General features: G+C 52.6%; 1 protein-coding gene across 1 annotated transcript in view; it reads left to right on the top strand.

The window, feature by feature from the left end:
• The window catches only part of STK11 (serine/threonine kinase 11), a 31,976-nt gene extending 11,938 nt beyond the window's left edge, over positions 1-20,038 (top strand). The window contains exons 6-10 of the mRNA XM_084220980.1: positions 102-229; positions 6,702-6,759; positions 13,782-13,975; positions 17,491-17,710; positions 18,885-20,038. Coding sequence (XP_084077106.1) covers positions 102-229; positions 6,702-6,759; positions 13,782-13,975; positions 17,491-17,699 — 589 coding nt within the window. The 3' untranslated portion in view covers positions 17,700-17,710; positions 18,885-20,038. The remainder of the gene's footprint in view (positions 1-101; positions 230-6,701; positions 6,760-13,781; positions 13,976-17,490; positions 17,711-18,884) is intronic.
• Positions 20,039-20,099: the final 61 nt, after the last annotated feature.

A 20,099-nucleotide genomic window follows, 5' to 3' on the forward strand; every position in this document is an offset into this window, starting at 1 on the left:
CCTTTTTGATTTACCCTTGGCTGCTTTTGGCTTATGTAGTCAGGTAAGAGCTGAGTACCTGTGGACTGCTTCTCATCCTGCTTCTCCTTCTGCCTTCACAGATACAACATCACAACGGGTCTGTACCCTTTTGAAGGGGATAATATCTATAAATTATTTGAAAACATCGGGAAAGGCGACTACACAATTCCAGAGGATTGTGGTCCTCCACTCTCAGACTTACTGAGAGGTGAGTCTTCCCATCTGGTTCCAAAAGGGTAACATTTATAGATGCAACAACTCCTCAGCTTGCACAGTGCCAGAGCTTCCTTCCAAGTGTCTTGTGGGGATATGGGATCCTTTTAGTCAGGGAGGTTATACTTATAGCCTTACAAGACTCTGGCAGATCTCCAGCACTGGTGTTTTCCTGAAATCCACTAATGCCCTGCACAGCTCGCAGCCACTGCTGTGTAGATTTGGTTCTTGCATTGCTTCCTGTGCTCTGAGAAGCTTTTACATCTGAAGACAAGGCCCACAGGAGGTTAAATTTAAAATGGCATAATAGCATTGATGCAGGTTTGGGCAGTGAGAGTACTCTGATGCTGTGTCCAGGCTTTCCCTCATGTCACACACTGAGTGCTTGGGTCTGCCGTCCCTCCTCATCAGCCTCACCTCTGGACTTGTCTCAAGTCCCATTTGTTTCCTTCCCCCCAAATTCAGAGCTGCAGGATATTGGAGCAGTGACAGATGCCCAGTTTCACAGCAGGGCTGGGATAGGACCATGAGGACCAGGAGAGTGGTACTTTCTGGGGAGAAAGTTGTGGGTTTTTTTGGTTTGGTTTTTTTTTAAATTCCCATCACTTATAGCAGCAGCTTGATGTTTAGTGCTGAAGAGTGTCTACCTGTGGAAGCTGAGTGGTCAGGTAGGGCAGCAGTTGTGCTGTGCATAGGAGGCAGCCTGATGAGCCTCTTTGGCAGGAGCTGGGATGTCATTCCAGCCTGTGGGAGAGCCTGACCAGCATTCCCAGTGCCTCCCTTCCAGCAGAACAGCCAGCTGCAGCTGTGCTCCCCAGCCCTCAACACAGGCTCATCCTCTCCTTTCTCTTCAGCTCTTTGTGAGCAATCAGCCCTCAGATGTGGGATGTTTGTCTTGTTTCACATTGGTTTTCCTCCTCCTTGCGCTCTGTGGGGTTGGTGAGGGGCTGGGGGGCACTGAGTGCTTCTCTGCTGGGAACGTGTCAGCTCTGTAGGGCCAGGCTGGGCGCAGGCTCCCCCCGGGGCTGGGCGCGGGTCCCGGGGCTGAGTGCAGGGTCCTGGGCTCAGTGCAGGGCCCCGGTTCCTTGCTCGGTGCAGGGCCCCGGGGCTCGGTGCAGGGCCCCGGTTCCTGGGTTCCTGGCTCGGTGCCGGCCGTGCTGGCGGCAGGTGGTGCTGTCAGTCCGAGCTCTTCCGCTGCTGCCGCCGGGGCTCCCCCGGCCCCTCAGCACCAAGGAGCTGCCAGACCCCCGCAGCCCCCCTCAGAGGTTATTTTAGCTTCCCTGGCTCCACGCCAATGATGAAATCAGTTATTTCCATGTGTTTCCAAAAGCATTAGCCAGCTTTAGCAGCTTTCCGAAGGCGTTACATAAGGCAGCGCTTCCAATGGCGCTCGGCACGGCCGGGATCCGGCTGAGCCCGACACAGCGGCTGCTCGTGGCCTGATGTGCTCCACATTGTACCTGCCAGCCCCAGGGAACAGTGGCCTGAGCTCCGTGTGGCATTTGGCTTGTGATTGATGACTCCAAATGAGCTGGGAATTGCCCAAATGGAGCAAATCCTGCAGTCCTGTTGGTCCGGCAGCAGTTCTCCTGAAGCATCCAGCAGAACTCCTTGGAGGTTTGTGATCAGCCTCTCAGCTGCACTTAGTGCTTCCCCCAGGGAAAAGGAGTGTGGCTGTTTTCTCTTTTTCTCTGCTGAGGATATTGACAGCTTAAAATCTTGTGCTTCATTAGCACAATAACTCCCCTCCTAGTTCTCTTCCCACCCCTGCGTGAGATCTGGAGCCAGAATTACCTTCTCTTCCCTCTGCCTGATTTTACATGGCAGAGCCTTGAATCTGGTGCCCTTTGTCCATCTCTTACAGCCTGAGTCTCCTCCTGCATCCTCACTGCTGTCAGTTTGTTTGTCTGCATCCCTTCTGTGCTTGTGCACCACAGAGGTGGGAGTCGAGTGGGTTTGGCAAGGGAGGAGCTTGCCTGGGAGGAAGTGGCCAGACCCCTTTCTTTCAGGGCAGTGGGAAGCCCTAAGGATCCCTTTTCCTGTCCTCTCTCCCACCTGAGAACAGTCTTCCATCCCTCATCTTACTGTGTACAAGCTGCAACATTGCAAAAGCTGGCATAACCTTCTGATATTCCCCTTGCTTGGTGTGAGACACATTTTCCAGTGGTCAGCATGCCAGGTGGCCTCGAGGGGGATGAATTTTGAGGTGGGGTTGCCCCAGCTCTGCCTGCTCTGGAGGCCTGAGCAGCTCCCCAGCATCTGCTGGAGCCCAGGGCTGAGCTGTGCAGCCGTGGCACCGTGTAGCTATGGTGACAAACCTGGATGCTTTATTTAGTTCCTGCTTTTCCTCCAGAACATCTGCATTTCCTGGTCGGTGCCTGCTCCTCCTGCAGCAGGCTGGAGCTGAATCCATTGCCTGTGGATCAGATACTGTAGGTGGCTGTGTTTGTGTGAGCAGCACAGACACCCCCAGCTCAGCTCTGTCGCTCTGGTGCTTTTGTCTCATCTTTGTGTTGATTTGAAAGGCTCTAAAAGCCCTCACAGGGCTGTGAGTGCCTGGTCTGGGTTTGAGTGAGGCAGAATTCAGTGCAGCAAAGTGCTCATTTCCTCTGTCTGCCAGGGCTGTGCTGACCACAGGCACCACAGCCAGGCTATGAAGCAAACACAAACACACTTTGTAAGGTTTTTTTATTCTTCTGTTGACTACTTTTGTACTGTGTCTTTACTTTTTCTTCCCCTTGAGCTTGTTCTTATCTTTGTTCCCTTTTTCCAGAACAGCAGAGTTTAGAGGACTTAAAGCTTCAGTGGTATTTAGCTTGTAAAGAGACTCTCATGACAGTATATCCTCCAGATTAGTTGGGATGCTGCTCCTCATTTTGTCTCCCTAATCAGGGATGAAGCTTTATTTGTACTCTTCAGAGATGGGAGGAAGAAGGGCTGGTGCTGTTTTGTGTGTGCAGTCAGGAGAGATGTGTCAGAGTAGAAGGGTTTATAAATAGGCTTAGGGTTCTTCTGGCAGCATCTGCCCATGGCTTATCAACTCCTGTGCACTTTGCTTCTGGACCAGAAAAATGCACAAGGTCAGCTTTCCTCCTCCTGGGCTAATAGACTTTTACTGGAAGAGGAAGCTCTGAGGCTGCAGCTCTGCATTAATCAGCAACTGGATTGATTTCCAGGCCCTGAGGCCTGGGACATGGTGGTTGGAATCCTCAGCAGTTTGTTTTCTCACTTGCATGACCTTCCCTTGCTGGGACAGTGAGAGGATGCATCCTGGTGACAGTGGGATGCTTTAATTCTGCTATGGCAGAGGTCCCCAGGGCTGTCTGTGCCCTTCCAGAGGCCTGGCCTAGATCACAGGCTCAAGATTTGCCTGCAGAGGGAGTTTGTGACCAGAACAGCCAGCTGAGTACAGGGAGAAGGAGAAGGTCCTGCCTCATTTACAAATTGGCCTCACACTGCTTTTACAGTGGTTGTTAAATATTGATCCAAGTTGGAGACTGAAGTGGAATCCAGGTTGAGTTTGTTAATCTTGCTGTTGGATTTCTTCCTGCTTCTCCAGTCCCACACCTGAGACTGTCCTGTGTTCTGACCTCCAGGAATTCTGGAGCTGTGCCTGTCCAGGATCACTGAGTGTAGGGACAGGGGGTTGTGAGGAGCTCAGGGCCAGATCCATGATCTCCAGTTTCTGGGTTGTCACTTGATGTGATTTGAAAGGGTTTTGAAACTGTTGATGTGCTGAGAGGACACGATACCCCTGTCTGGGCATGACTGTGTGCTGCCTGTTCTTACCAGTTTAATACCTGGTAATTCTCAATGAGGGGACTTGATATTGTAGGAATAATTTCCTCATGGAAAGGGTTGTCAGATACTGGAAGGGGCTGTCCAGTGAGGTTTGGAGCCCCCAGCCCTGGAGGTCTCCAAAGAACACCTGGACGTGACACTCAGCCCTCTGCTCTGGGTGACAGGTTGCACTCAGTGATTCTGTGCACACAGCAAATCCTCTGGGAATACTGGGGAGCAGAGCTTAGAGTTGGGCCTCCTGAAGCATTCCCTGGCACAGCCTGTCCCATCCCTGCTCACAGATAAACTCCAGGGAAGTCTTTACCCTAAATGGCCGCGAGCGGCGGCTGCTGCGGGCAGGCGCTCCAGGATGACTTGCCTGGTGAATAGAACATGATGTTTTGTCTTGCTGAAGCCTCTCTTCAGTGCAGGACTTGAGCCACGGAGCTGCCACGAGTGACTCAGAGCTGAATGTATGAATGTACATTTTCAGTGAGGACACTTTCCATTTTCTTTCAAATCTTACCCCAAATGTGGTCATTTTTCATTGAAGTAAAAATTCCTTTCGCTCGATTATTTTCTTTCTGCCTTTTTAATGGCTTCAGAGCAACAGCTCCCTGTGCCATGGTTGTTTGTGACTACTGCTCTTTTAATCATTGACCTTAAACTTCTTCTCCTGCTTGTACTGGTTTCATCTGGTAAATGCCTTAAATTTCAAAAACACCTTGAAGTGTGGTTTTTAAATAAATCAGTGGGGGGAGTGGGTGGTGTCCTGACTTCCTGTTTCTTATGACATGAATAAGAGAACCCGACCAATACTTGTCCCCTAATCTTCATGTGAGAGTTCTTTGCAGCCCTATTTCTTAAAAAGAAAAAAAAAAAAAAGCCAACTCATTTGGGAAGCTCAGCTGTGAAACTGTCTGATCATCTTATTAATAGGTTCTTTAATTAGGTGTGGGATGGTTTTTTTTTCCTCTGAACTTCTTTCTTTTTCTGTAATGTGAGGAGAAATTCCATCTGAACGTGAGAAAACTCCTTTGCTGCCAGGGTTGAGCTCTGGAACAGGTTGCACTTAGGGGTGGTGGTGGTGGGGGGGTGTTGTAGAGTTTCCATCCTCAGAGACCTTCAAAACCCAGTCCAAACAATCCAAAACTCTGAGGAATTGGGCTCTGAGGACTCCAGTGCCTTGAGCCAGGAACCTGCCCTGTGACCTGGAGAGCTCTTCCTGGATTGCTTTAACTTACTTCATGTGATGTCATGTGGATCAGTAGTGATCCCATCTTCCTTAAAGCTCTTAATGCTGTCACTAGCATGGATAAACCTTCCCAAATTGCCAGGACAAAGTGTATTTTGGGTTCTGGGGGTGAAATAACCTCAGTCTTTCCCCACTCTACTGTCCCCCCTCTTTTCCCGAGTCCTGATCTGATGTGATATGAACAGACTGACAGGGAAGATGCTCTGGAGCAGTTTTTGGTATCACATGTGCTGTGGTGATTTATCTCTTCCATGACCTTTGAATTGTAGGTTCTCACCTCCAAGGGCCTTGCAGCTCCCTACTTGTACTAGGATGTGTCTTTCCAGCCCTCACTTCCCAGGTGTCCACCCAGATATCCTCCACCCTTGCTCTCAATGTGTCCTTGTCCTGGCTCACCCCAGCACTCTGCACTCTCTGCTCCTGTCCTGACTTCCTGAATTCCTGTTTGACAGTGAGTGCTGCTTCCCAGACTTTTCTGGTTGCTGGTGATGGGTTCCTCCTGTTCCAACTCATCTCCAAACCCTCATTCTTCATGCAACCTGTTCAAGACTTCACAGTGCAGGTGCTTCAGGAGCAACAGGAGATCATCCAGTAAAGTCAAAACTCCCTGTAGTGTTTAGCCATGAGGCTTTGTTAATGTTCAGGAGGTGAATATATTCCTGGAACCTTCATTGGAGAATATCTTGGAGGCTGCTGGATGAAACTCTCAGGGTTCCATTGCCTCATTTCTGAAGAATATGGCAAAATTTTCTCCTTCCCTTCTGTTGAGTTGTGAAGCTTTTGAAAGGCAGTGGAGCAGAGTGGGCATCCCAGGAGACTGTTTAAGGAATCCACCTCCCTTTCTCCCAGAGGGAATAGGGATGAGCTGCTTTTCCTGTCCCTGCTCTGCTCACCACCCACCACCCCCAGCTACCTCAGCAGATGATCCCAGAAATCCAACTCCTGGCCAGGGCACAGGGATGGGCAGCAGGATGACTTTTTTTATGGTCGGTTCTCCCCTGCTGCACCTCAGAACAGAATTCCACTAGAGCAGAGGATTTGGGACACTGAGCAAGTGGACATATGCTGTGCCTGGGGCTTTGGCTCTTCCACGGAGGAGGTTCAATGGAATTAACTCTGAAATGCAAAATCTTGATTGGAGAGTTTCTTGGGGCTGTGATTGAGGGCTGGACAAGCCTCAGTCCCTTCCCTGAGAGGGAGGGATGGGCTGCACTTGCAGGTGGGAAGCTGAGGAACAGCCTGGAACAGGTCAGCAGTGGGATTGGGATTTTATGCTGAGTTTCCTGTGGCTGCTGGAGCAAATCCTGCCTGGAGCTGCCAGGACTGGACACAGCATGGCTGTTGGGAAGGGAAGAGCAGAGCTTTGTGCTTCCTGCCTTTGACTCAGCTGAAAGTGTCTGTGATCACACCTGGACTTTTTTCTTCTTTTCAGGGATGCTTGAATACGACCCAGCCAAGAGGTTCTCAATACAGCAGATAAGGCAGCACAAGTGAGTGTTCTCTTCCTGCTCCTCCTGTACCTGTGCTCCTGCTCTCACTTTCTGTTTCCTTTTGACAGCAGACACATGGAAGTCACTAGATCTCCTTCCTCCAGCTCTGCTGGGGCTCTGGCAACCTCCACTTGGCTTTTTTCCTGCTATTAGAGCATCCGGTGAAGCACTGGAATTGCTAACCAGTAAATAAGGAATATGTTGGAAGTCTGTTTGTGGTGTGCCTGCTTCTGGATAATTAAGGGTTCTGGATAATTTTTTCCAGAGGCCAGCAAATACTAATGGAGCAGAACAGGAGGTCCTGAAGGCTGTGTTATTACAGTAGGACTGTTCAGTGATGTGTGTTAGTTCTGGCCAGTCTGGGGACAGAAATATCCCCTGGTATTTGCTCCATATGGAGTCAGCATGTGGAAAAGCGTTCCAGGACAATAGGAAATTTTTTTTTTTCTTTCTCTTTAATATCACAGTCCTCCCTCCCCCATATCCTCCCCCATTTTCCATGCCATAGTCAGGGGGGGAAATGCCCCGTTATCACTGAGAGTTTTTTTAAGGATCTGTTTGAACAGGCAGGCTCTGAGCAGAGATTTCCTGGGCGGATAAAAGTACAAGAACAAAAAGCATCATGAGGCTGCTTCACTGCGGAGGCTGCATTAGCTTATCTCCTCTTGGAATGGGAAGTGCTTCTGAGGACAGGCAGAGCTGCCTCTGGACTGCAGCTGCTTGGCCCATGAGCCTGCCCTGATCCTTTTGGGAGCTGTAAAAGCAAGGATGTGATCCAGGGTGGTGCTGAGCCCACTCCATGCTGCAGGAGCAGCCCTGCTTTCCTCTTGTGTCTTTGGAAATGCCATCTGCTTTCAGATGGTCCCTGGGAGGTGCCCAAGGAGCCACAGCCAGAACCTGAGAGGCCTGAAGTGCCCTGGGGTTCCACAGGGAGGGAATGGGACCAGCTCCAACAGGGATTGGAGGGACCAGGGTGCAAGCAGAGCTAGGGGGGACAGGGTTTATGGAGCTTCCCAGGTGGTTAATTAATTGTAAGGACGACTCTTTTGTAGTAGCCAAGCCCCATGCTTGGGTTATTTCAGGGGCTCTGGGCACAGGCATCTTCCATTCAAGGCTGCCTTTCCCTGCATGTGCCTCCCAGTACCAGTGGCCATGACCAGAGGACATCAGCTTGCCATGCTTTGTCAGGAAGCACTGCAAAGAAGCAGGAATTAAGTCTGTGGAGTCATCAGTAGGTGTTGAGAAAAGCACTAAAAGCACTTCTCTTCCTGTGGCTGCAGTGGCCACCCCTGAGCTCAGGAGCTGCCCTAGGCCCTCATGGGTCACTGCCAGGTGATTGAGCTGGTTCCCCAATTCCAGATACTCCATTTTGCCCTCCTCCCACGTGGCAGTGATTTTTTGTGGCTGGAAGCACAGAGGGGTCTCCAGAGATGCTGCCTGTAGTTAGAAAGCCAAAGAAACTGGAGCACACCTCTGGCATGGGGCAGCCTCTGAGCTCCTCAGCTGCTGTGCTGAGACTTTTCATCCCACAGCACCAAGAGGGGCTGAGGAAAGGCTCTACCTGCAAACCCAGGAGCATTTCCAAGGCTTAGGCTCTTAGTAGTTTTGTGTGAGCTTAGCCAGTGCTTCTTAACAGGCTTTTCTCCCCTATTGGTAATTGCCTCCTTCCTCCTGCTGTGGCATCTAGTAATTACATCAAGCACAGCAGAGCTTGTGGCCTGGGCCTTGGATGTGTCTGTCTAGCTTCTTTTTGTGCTAAAGAATCCAGAGCTTGGTTCTCCTGCCTTTTCTTTAAATAGCAGCTTAGCCCTGATGCTTAACCTGACCCTGTTTTTTTTTTTTTTCTTTGTAAATGGAACACAGCAGTCAGGACAGCAGGCAGCCATTCAGGGATTGGCAGAGGGGTTTGGGAAAGCACTTCAGTAAGAAGACATTTGATTTCTAGAACCCTTAGATTTCATGCATTGGGGTGAATAAATCATTAATGACTGTGGGTTTCTCTACACTCCTCCCCACAAAAAACATGTGCTAAGGACAGGAACTAAACCAGAAAAACATCAAGCAACTTCCTCAGCCTGCCCTGCTGGGATGGATCCCATCTCAAACCAGAATCACCCCGTGCCTTTCTATGCTGCTGGAAGTCTCCTTTTATGTCTTTGAGCTGCTGTTCCTGGGGACTCACTCATATGGACAGTCAGGATCATCAAAGTGCTCTGAAAGCAGCAGGAACAGCCCCTGGGCCCCAGGCAGTGCTTTTGCACTCAGGCTGCTGGACCAGGCTGGAGTCAGGATGGTGGGAAGAGAGGCAGTGCTCCCCTGCCCTGTGGGAAGGGTGATCCCAAGGGAAGCATCACAGAGCTTGTGTGAGTGTCCTGCAGCCACAGAGTTGGGGCTCAGGGTCCATCCTTCCCCACTTCCCTTCCATAAAGTGTGAAGGCTCTTGCAGTGGGATCAGGGGCACTGAGGAAGCACCAAGGGAGCACAGAGTGCTGTTCCATAGGGAGCAGAGCTGCAGGAGGCAGGGAAGGCATCCAGGCAGCCCAGCAATGGTAATCCAGCCATTCCTCCCATCATTCCTGTCAGCTATTCCAAATGCTTTTGCCCTGCAGCAGCAGAGGAATGCTGGAGGAAGAGTCTGCTGAGTTTCATCCCTGCCAGCTGCTTTCCTCCCTCCTCACTTCTGCAGCTGAACTGCATCAAACTCCTGTCTCTGCACTTTTAGTGGAGTGGGACAAAGCAAAATGCTGCTTTGTTCAACCCAGTCTGTGCAGAGCAGACCTGGAGCTGGAAATGGAAATGAGTTCAACTTCTCCCAGCCTGTCATCTCAGAATTTAGGAACTGCCAGAAACCAACCCCTGAAGTAGCAGTGGAAGAGCCTGAAAACCTGCTTTCCCTGGAAGGATCTGAGTGGAATGATCTTCAGTGGAAAACCAGTGCTCATAGCTCAACTCTATGAATATTTGGTGCTCCTGGGATGGGGATTGTAGGGCAGGGAGGAAAAGCTGCCAGGAGCCCAAGAGTTCCAACCTCCTCCCTATGGATTATCCACCACCTCCCCTCTGCCCTGGGCTTTTGCTGAAGGACTTCCTGCTCACACACTGCATTTTGTTACTAATTCACTGACCTGCTGCAGCACTTAAAGTGATGAAGTGGATGCAGAATTCTACCTCTGTCCCTTGTTTCCAAGGCAACCATCTTCCCTTCCCTCTCTACAAGTGTCACACTTAATTTGTTCAGGCGCAGATTCGATTGCAGGAGTTCAGAGCACGAGAGGGGAGGCACTTCCACTTTTTGTTAGTGGAGGTGCAAATTAACCTGCAGGCTGGGGTCTCCTCCTGCCCTCCTGGACCTGCTGTGCTGCCTTCCCCAGCTCCTGTGGGCTTTGCAGTGTGGCTCTGGGTTGCTGTGCTGTTTAAACCTGGGTGCCAAACCCCTTGGAAATCTGTGTGGTGCTGCTGAAGGCTCCTTTGCAGGGGCTGACTGTGCTCCTGGGCTGTGTTTGAGGGAGGGAGAGAGGCTTCTCTGAGCCTCTCCTGCTGCCTGTGCACTTGTGGGCTTTCCCTTCTCTGTAGTGCCAGGCAGTGATCTCCCCTCAGCAGGACACAAAGAAGCATTCCTCTTCCTTCCTGAGGCACCTGGCTCAATTTTCCTGCCCTCTGGCAGCACATGGAAGGGATCTTTCCTTCTTTTACCCACCTTCTGCAAATCAGTTTTGTAACATGGTGTGTTAAAGGACTGAATCTCCAGAACTTCTTGCAGGAGTCTGAGCCATCCCTGCTACCTTTGGTCCTACCACCAGCTGGGAGGAGCTGCTGCTTTCATACTTTTGTTTGTTCTGAACCTGACTGAAGAGCTTGGACATCTCTTGATCCTGCAGGAGCTGGAGCAATGATTGCAGGAACGCTGCTCTGTGTGTGTGTTGCCTTTCCCTGGGACACTGTGTGCCTTCCACAATTGCCTGTGAGGGAACTGAGCTAAACTGGAACCCTGTTCATTGCTGCTTGTGGTGACAGTGACCTTCCAGGGAGCTCGAGGCCCTTACATGGCATCACAGGAGGTGGAGAATTGCTCATCCTGACCCTGGCTGGCAGGGCAGGGATCTGCAGCTTGGCATCTGCTCTCAGAGAAAACCATCCCTGTGCAAACCAAGCCAACTGCAATGTTTGTGACCCAAATGGGAAGTGAATAGCTGGGAGTGTTGGAAAGCTGCAGCTGTGCTTACAAGATTCTTATTTTAACCTTGCTTATACCAGGACTTGAAAAGAGCAGAGGGAGGACTTGTGATGGGAGATCTGAGCCTGGGAGCTGCAAACCAAATGGGCTCATTAAGCACTGGGCAACCCAGATTCCTCTTTTCCTTCAGTCCTTGACCCTTGGTGTCTTATCTGCCTGTGGCTGACAGCAGCTGTCTGGCCACTTCTGCCTAGCAGGATCACAATTAACACTTGTGCTGCTGCTGGCTGGGGGTTCTGAGCTTTGCAGGCTCCTCAGTGAGCTTGTGGAATAGGAAGAAATAATCCCTTACTACTGCTGCCTTCACTCTGAAGCATTTCTAAGCCACTCCCAGCCCTTTGAAACATAGAGCAGAGAGGAATCTGTCTCTTGCAGAGGGATGTTCTGCACAAGGGGTGCTTCTGAGATCCAAAATCTTTTCTTCCCCCTCAAGGTTAAAGCAGCTGCCACAAGCACTAGGTAACTCTGTGTGTGCCAGTGCAGTTGGTTCAGAAAACATCCCTGAAACTGGGAATAACTGGTGGAACAGGGCACTCATCAGCAGGGCTCTGACCCAGCCCATGTTTGGGGTTGTTGTGAGGGCAGGGGTGAGGAGAGGCTTTATCTCATGGCCATCACTGACCAGGAGGTGCTGCTCTCTGGCTCAGGCAGTGGCTTCCTGAAGCAGATGAGGGTGTTCCAAAAGCCAGTGGTCCTCAGCTGAAGAGCTTCAGTGACAACCTCCAGCACCAGCACAGAAAGTAAAATGTCTGTCCCTGCTGGAAAATCCTTGCCAGGAAATTCTCCACTACTCCATACAGAATTGCTCAAGGCTCCTTCCAAGAGGTCTTTGATTTTTCTTAGAACTTCAATGGATTTCTCTTTTCACTCTCTATCCTCATTACCATATATGCATATGCAAGTGTTTGAAATCACCTCCCAGAGGATGGAAGCATAATGACTGGAGTACAGTGATTCAGGTTTCTGCTGCTAATAAAAACCTATTTTTACTCTCCTGGTAAGTAGGACAGGAGGGAAGAGTGAGGCAGAGCTGAAATACAGCAAAATAAAAACACCAGTTGCCATAGACTTCCAGGCTTTTTCCCTTTAAAATTCTCCTTTCAACAGCCATCATTCTGATCTCATTTGTCCTGGATATTCCCTTTCCTGAGGTCTCTGGTGTGGAGTTTGGATCCCTCGAGCCCCAGTGCCCCTGGCAAAATCAGCTGGTTCCTGGTGGATCCTCTGCCCCTGTGCTGCTGATCCTGCCAGGCTGGATCAGCCCAGGCTGGGTTTGCTGTCCTGGCAGTCTCTTCCTCAATGAACACAGTTTCCAGAGAAGAGAAATGGATTGATCCCGTTAGGAGAGTGCCATGCATGTCACCAAGGAAGCCATCCATGGATCTGTGAAGGGCCCTGGGCCAGACTGGAGTTACACTGGTCCAGCAGCTGGGATGGGCTTTGCTTAACTCCTGCAGTGCCCCTTCAGGGACTAGAGGTGACAATTGCCAGATGAGATCTGAAGCAGTTCTGTCCCTCTCCCCAAACAACACCTTCCTCCCTGCAGACAAGAGGCTGCAAAACTCCATTGCTGCAGAGAAAACAGTTGAAAGATGCTAATGGTGAAGCAATTTCTGGATGAGAATTCACCCCTCCCTTGAATCCTGCCTGATTTGTCCCAGTAGCTGCATTTCCATTTGTTTATCTCCTCGCTCCTCTCTTTTCCTGATAGTTTTGTTAGAATCCCACTTTTTTTTTAGGCCGACTGTCAAAGCAGTGTAAGACTAGAACAAAATGATAATTACAGCTCTGCGCAGGAGGTGCCTTCAGCCTTCCTTCCTGAAAGGAATTTGGAACTGGGGTGATAAAAACCAGATGGCTCAGGTTGGTGAGAGCTCTTGGGCTGGCTCAGGCCCTCCCCCGTGGTTGGAGGCCAGGACTTACAGGATGCCAACTGCAGGGTGGGAAGCACTTGTGTCCCATCAGGCTCGTGTGGGCTGGAAAGTTGTGTTAGAGGTACCTGAGTCTGGAGGAGCTTCTGCTCCCACCCACATTTAGGGGGTCATTGGGAGTGTGGAGGCTCCAGCAGCCTTCCAGGAAACTTTGGGTGCCCACATGCAGCACTGGGACATGTCCCAGACAGTCTGGAGTCAGAGCTCTGCTATGGGAGTACGATGAAAACCTAAGAGGTTTATCCCATCTGGCTCTGGGATGCTGCTGGAAGCAGCCTGCTGGATTCCTGATCTGATTAAGAACAGCTTTCAGATATCCTTTCCTGGCCAGATGGCAGCACAGGGGTTTGGTGGTGATAGGAGTCCCTTGAGACAGGGGGGGATAAAAAGATAAAGTAGAAGCATTTCTGCTGTGGCCTTGGTGCAAACTGGCTTTTAGAGGAAGCTGCTGCAATAACTGCCCTTCTCCTCAGGCTGGGATCCTACAAACTTGGGTCTGTTGGGCTGGATCAGCCTCAGCTTCAGTTCCTTCAGTCCTGCTCGCTTGGATAATAAAACTCAGGAGCTCTGGCAGCTCTGCTGGTGTGTTTTGACTTACAGGTAGTTTGGGCTGGAGTTGGTGATGGAGAGAATGGTCCTGAGCTTCCCTCTGTGCCTGTCCCTCTGTTCCTGTCCTATCCCAGTGTGTTCTCCAGCACACCCCAATACTGATACCTGGCCAGATCTTTTGGTTTCTCCTTACCTTGCACGGGTGAAGCTCCCAGCTCGGAATATTCAGGTGGGCTGGGGCCATCCTCATTGGAGGACTCCTGCATGCCTTGTGCACTGACCCAGCTCTGCCCTTGGGCTCTCTGCAGCTGGTTTAGGAAGAAACATGCTCAGGCAGAGGCGCTGGTGCCCATTCCTCCCAGCCCTGAGACAAAGGACAGGTGGAGGAGCATGACGGCGGTGCCTTACCTGGAGGATCTGCATGGCTACAATGAGGAAGAGGATGATGACTTGTATGACATTGAAGATGATATCATCTACACTCAGGACTTCACAGTACCAGGTAGGGGAGAAGTGGTTGTGGGGGATTTTTTTGGGTTTAAAGCTTTTTTAGGAAAGGCCTCGAGGTCTGAGTAATCCTTTCAGCAGAGGGCTGTAGAATGGTGTGAGTGAGCCATGATGCTCCAGATTCCTCAGTCCTTGATTTGATCAACCAGGATGCCCATCCCAGTGTTACCCCTGTGCCAGCTTCTTCCCATCTCCCAGGAACAGCTGCTGCTGGACTCTGCTGTTCAGCACAGTTAATTCTTTGGACCAATTTTGCTGGAATGAGTTATTTGTGAACAGAGCCCTGAAATGACTCTGCCTTCAGGTTCTGTGGCATACTTGGGGGATCCCCTGCATGCTGGGAGACTGGTCCCAGCCTGGTCCTTGCCTTCCTCAGCTCCATGGCTCACCTGAGCAGGGTGAGCCCCATGCAGGCAGGTGTCTGAGGTTAAGGCTCACACTGGGAGCACTGGCACAGGAATTCCACCCTCCTCCTACAACCAGCAGGGTTTAAACCCAAATCAGAGCTGTCATGGCAGATGACAGGCAGATCTTCCATGTTCTCTATGTAACTTGTGCTGTTTCAGAGGGATTAGAGACCTAAAGGATGAGAGGGGCTGGTGAGGTGGGATGTGCAGTGTTTGTGGTGGGCAGGAATCCCCTCAACACTGGGAACACACTTGTGGGAGGAGCAGGGTGAGGTGGGTCCCAGCACAGACCCTCAGTGGGTTTGTGAGGCATTGCAGAGGTGGGGGCAGCTGCAGAGGGAATAAATGTGAATTTTTCCACCAAAGTCTTCCTGCAGCATCCCTTTGAACCTGCCCAGTGCTGCATTTCTAGCAGTGAACCCATATTAAAATATAAATTAAAAGCCCCCGTGTACATGGGGGATCAGTTCAGCTGTGGCACTGCTGGGCAGCCAGAGCAGGAGTGTGAGTGACTCATGGGTGGGGGTGGGTGTTGGGTTTGAGGGTGGGGAGAAAGAGGAAACCTCATTAAATCCTGTGTTCTTCAGAGGAAGAAGGGGCTTTGAGGAAGTGCTTTCATTTTTAAAGGGTTATTTAAAGATTCATGCAGCTCTGTGGGGAGATGTAAATGTTCCAAGCCCTTGGTTCAATCGGTGTTAAACATCCCATCCAGGGAAGTGCTAGGAGAGGATGGAGGAGAGGATGGCTGTGGCCTGGAGGCAGAATCCTCTCCCCACTCTTGTGCAGTGAAGGGATGTGGTCATCCTGGTCTTGCTTGCTGCTTTTGTGCTGCCTCAGGTCTAGAGCCTGAGCTCTGCTCTTTCCTGTCCTACATTAACCCCTCCTCTGCTGCAGCACCATCCTGCAGCACCTGCTCCTGGGTTTTTCAGTCTGAGACTGGAAAATACAGCCAGGACTGGAGCTTCTGAGCCAAGCCTGGTGCTCAGGAAGCTGCATTCCTGGCTGCTCACGGTGCCTGTGTGCTCAGTCTGACAAACAGCAATTCAAAGCCTCTTTGCGGTGTTATTTTGAAACCTTTTTTGGTGCCTGAATGAGCTGGATGCGGAGCCATTAAGAATGTGAGGGGTGGCAGAGACGAGCAGGGATGAGCAGCCACGTTCCTGCTTCCTCTCTCAGCTCTCCCTTTATTTATATTATTTTTAGCCCTGCTCGTGGTGAGGGTGAGGTGGGCAGGAGCTGCTCGGGCAGACACAGCGCTGGGTCAGCGGTTCCGCGGGGGCAGCAGTTGCCAAGACTTCAGCCCGTGCTGAATTTTTATTTTCATTAATTTGAACGTCAGCAACTGTCATTGGTGAAGGAGGTAAAATTAGCTCACGATTCACCTCCCTCCTTGATATCCATAATAGACTCCTGGGACTGTGCTTTTGAAGCAGGGAAGGAGGGGAGGAGGGAAGAGTCACACAAAAGACAAGTGAGCTGTTTGGATAGATACTTTTTCCCTCCCCAGTCAGAAATGTTAATTGACTTGGCCCGAGTTCAGCCGAGGGAGGGGAAGGAGAAGTGCTCAGCTTTGCTCTGAATGGGGTTGTTTGAGGCTCTGCAGTTGTGCTGCTGGTGGGATGGAGGGATGGCATGAGCTGGAGCTGCAGCCTGAGCCTTGGGAGCCCCATGCCTGGAGGCTCTGGGGCCCATGGGTCTCTTCTAGAACTTTGGACCCCTGAGCCCTTTCCAGCCATCACCCCTCCAGGGGGGTCAGGCACTGGAGGAATCCATAAGCAGGGTCATGAGCTTTGTGCTCCTGAGCCTCCTGCTGTGCCAGTCACTGCCAGAGTGCCAGAGGCACTGGCACCTGCCCTGGGGGGCGGCCAGAGCACCCCCAACACTGCAATCCCTTGTGGTGAGCTAGGCTGGGCCAGGAGCTGTGCAGCTCCGGAGTACCAGGCTGGGCACTGCAGGTGCCACTGGCTCCAGCAGTGCCAGGGTTGTCTGCCAGAACCAGGAGCTGTCCCTGGTCAGTCCTGTTCTCGTGGCAGGAGTGCTCAGGTAAGCAGCCCCGAGCCAGTGACTGGGAGCTGTGGCAATGCTGGGAGCTGCTGGGAGAAATACAAGGGGAGATCCATGAGGAAATCGATTGCATGTGTAACCCAGGATACACCCAGCCCTCCCTCCCCATCTCTGGCACTGGCCAGGGATGATGTGGCAAGGCACAGGGGTCCAAGGTGGGACCCCCAGGGTGCTCCCCCAGAGGAGCAGCAGCTCTCCCAGCAGCGCTGTGTGTCCCCCCCAGCTGCCAGCAGTGGGGTGATGGTTGGCGCAAGCGGAGCTGACGTCCCGCCCGGCCTTGGCAGAGAAAGGATTGAGCATCCTTTAAAGAAAATTATACATAATCGTCTTACAGCCTTTGCTTCCACTCAAACCTCTGAGTCATAACTGAAGGGCCCTGGAGCGTGACGTTCCTGCTGGAAGGAAATTGCCTCGGCTGGATCCGGTGGGGGGGAGCAGGGGCCTGACAGAGCCTCTCCTCAGCCTGTGTTGGGCTGGGGGCTGCATCCTGTTCCCGGTGGGAGCACCCCGGGATGCAGCCACATCCCTCTGTCACTCCCCAAGTGGGGGGATGTGACCCCAGCCCCGGCTGTGGCAGCAGGAGATGCCTCTGGAAATGGCTCTTCACCTGCTCTGCTGAGTCACAATGAGCTGAGGAGGGAGAAGGGCTGATGACACCCATGGGGTGTTCCCTCAGGGGACAGTGACACAGCTGAACCCCAGCCAGGAGAGGCTGCACTGCCCCGTTCTGCAAACACACCCAGCCCCTGGGTACCCCCAAGTTGGTACCTGGGGCTGGGACCTGCAGAGAAGGCAGGAGGAAGAGGGGTGACCTCATCCACTGCTGCCCCTCTGCTCCCCAGAGGAGCTGGGCAAACGGTCTGGGGGGAACAGGGGCCAAACCAGTCCTGGAGGGAGGTGCAGTCTCAGGCTCCCAGCCTTGCACATCCCAGATTGGGGATCCCTCTCCTCGCTCCTCACAGGAACAGGTTGGGATTTCCCGCAGGAGCAGCAGGGAAGGGTCTGCTGCCACCCCCTGACTGTGGCCGTTCCCTTGCAGGACAGGTGCCTGAGGAGGAGGCCGGGCAGAACGGGCAGAGCCGCGGCAAGGGGCTGCCCAAGGCCGTGTGCATGAACGGGACGGAGCCGGGGCAGCTGAGCGCCAGGGCCAAGGGCGAGCGCCGGGCCAGCGCCTCCTCCAACCCCTCCCGCAAGGCCTGCTCTGCCAGCAGCAAGATCCGCAAGCTCTCCACCTGCAAGCAGCAGTGAGCTCTGCCCAGGTACTGCTGGGTCTGCCCGATGGAGCTGGGGGACATCTGAGCCTGCCCCAGCCATGGGCAGGGGGAGAGGTTGAGGGAGTTTTGTAGTCTGGATGCTGAGCGTCCCTCTGCAGAGTCCCTGGTAGCCAGGGTCTGGATCTCCTGAGGTGCTGGGGGTGCAGAACCCAGGGGAGACCCCCCCACCACCTCCATGCCCTGCTATGCCCACCTGGCTCTGCTCTAGTCTGCCCTGTTGTGTGAGAGGTGCTGTAGTGATCTCTCTCCCCTCCTGGGCTGTGGCTAGGCTGTGCCATGACACCCCCTTTCCCTGCCCTGCTCCCAGCCTCACCGCCTACCTGGACTTGGGGAGCACAGAGGGATGCCAAGCCCCAGGGTGTCCCCAGAGAGGTCCCCATGGGACCTACCTCTGGCCCTGTCACCCATGCCATGCCCAAGCCACTTCCAGGGGAAGCTGAGCCCTCTCCCTGCTTCCCCCCCTCCTTCCGGCTCCTTCCTCCCCAGCTCCCAGCTCTGTCCCCTCCTTCCCACTCCTCATTCATAACGGAGCCAGCAGTGACTCATGTTCAGCCTCATCCGCCCCCGGCCTCATGCTCGTCACGGCGCTGCTGGGGCTGAGCTCTGTTATCTCCTGGATCACGACCAGCTTTGTGGTGTGAAAAAAGCCCGAAATAAAAGCCGGATCCTCCCCCTGCAGCTGTCAGAGGCCCGTGGCAGCTCCATCTTTAATTCATGGGGGCAGTGAGTCACCTGCGGGGAGTCAGTGCAGCCAGAGCCTGGGATGGAGCTCCCTGGACCTGCTGCTCCTCCTGCCCCTTCCTGCTCAGCTGCTGCTGGAAGGGGAAGCTCCGTGAGGGCTGCCCGAGCCTAGCTGGGTCATTCCCCCCCTTAGCCTAGAAACCTTTTGAAGGAAGGGAATGCTCCTCTCCTTGGCATAAATGACATTCCTTGGCAGTGCTTTCTCCTCAGGGGTTTTGCTTTGGGCAGGTCTGGGCTCACCTGGCTGAGGGACTCCCTAAAACCTTCCAGGGACAGCACAGGGATCCCAAGCCCCTCGCTCCCATCCCAGGGTGCCAGAGAGAGTCCCGGGGCAGGGTGCTGGGCAGAAGCAGAGCCAGGACTCCAAATTGGGCAGCCCCTACCGTTCCTAACCTCCTTCTCTCTGTTCTCCCCACAGCATCCCTGGGCCCAGGCCAGCCTGTGTCCCCCTCCTAGCCCCAGCTCTGCCTCTCTCCTGGGACTGGACTGTGCTTGCAATCCAAAAGGAAACCAGAAGAAACCAACCAAGGAGCCCCCCCTTCCCTCCCCACACCCCCTGCTCCAGCCAGCGCCAGGACACAAAGCTGCAGTGGCCACACCTTCCCCATCAGACACCTGGGAGTTGAACTCTGCGGCTGCCAGGACGCTGCCCCCTTCCCCTTGGTCACTCTTTGCCAATCAAGACACTGATTCTGTTTTTAATTTTGTGATGGGAAGGGTGGGATGAGGGGTCAGGGGGGTGGGACCCTCCCCCTCCCCCCTGCCAGGCCCCCTGGCCGTGTAGAGTCGTGCAAAGCCATTGCCGTGCACTTTATGTTTTAGACTACTGTTATATATTATATATTTTCCTCTCTTTTTTTTTTGTTTTAATTTTTTTGTTTGTTTGTTTGTTTTGTTTATATTTGCGGTATATTTAGAGATTCCTACACATCGTGATGTGTTAAAATAAACCAGATGAGGAAAAAAAAAAGGCAAAAACAGGTATTAAAACAAAGTAGATCTCTATTACACCTGCATGCTGCACGGGGGCTCGGAAGGTAACAGGGCCCAGGAAGGGCTCAGAGCTTGGGAGGAATCTGGGCTCCAAAGGGATCAGGGTGGTGGCAGCCACTTTGCTTTTTTTTCTGCTTTTTTTTTTTCTTCCCCTTTTTTTTTCTTTTTTTTTTTTCTTTTTTAAAGAAAAATAAAGTGAAAACAGCAGGTGGGTTTCATGTCCTTCCTCCTGCAGCAGGCAGGGTCGGGGGTATGACCAGCCCCTCTTTTTTCCTTTTGGTAGGGCACAGCCCCCCAGGCAAACCCACACTTGTGGGGCAATGCCAGCCCGGAGCCCCCCTGCCCCCACCACCCCACCCCCACAGCAGGCACCATCCCGAGGGGCAGAAGGTAAGAAAAGAGCTCAGAGATGTCACGGTTGGTTTTGGTTTTTTCTCCTTTGTTTATAGACTTAAAAACGCAGAGGTGATGGAGGGAGAGCTTTGGGCAGAGCCTGCACAGAGGGAAGGGGCAACCCGGCCTCTACTCGCATGCAATGGGGGTTTGGGGGGGCCCTGCCTGTCCCCCCCCCGCTGCCGAGTCCCAGGTGCCACAGCCAGGGCTGGGCTGGGGCAGTTTCTTTTTTTCTCTTTTTCACCCG

This window comes from Fringilla coelebs (genome assembly GCF_963513975.1).
Source record: "Fringilla coelebs genome assembly, chromosome: 24".
NCBI classification, from domain to species: domain Eukaryota; kingdom Metazoa; phylum Chordata; class Aves; order Passeriformes; family Fringillidae; genus Fringilla; species Fringilla coelebs.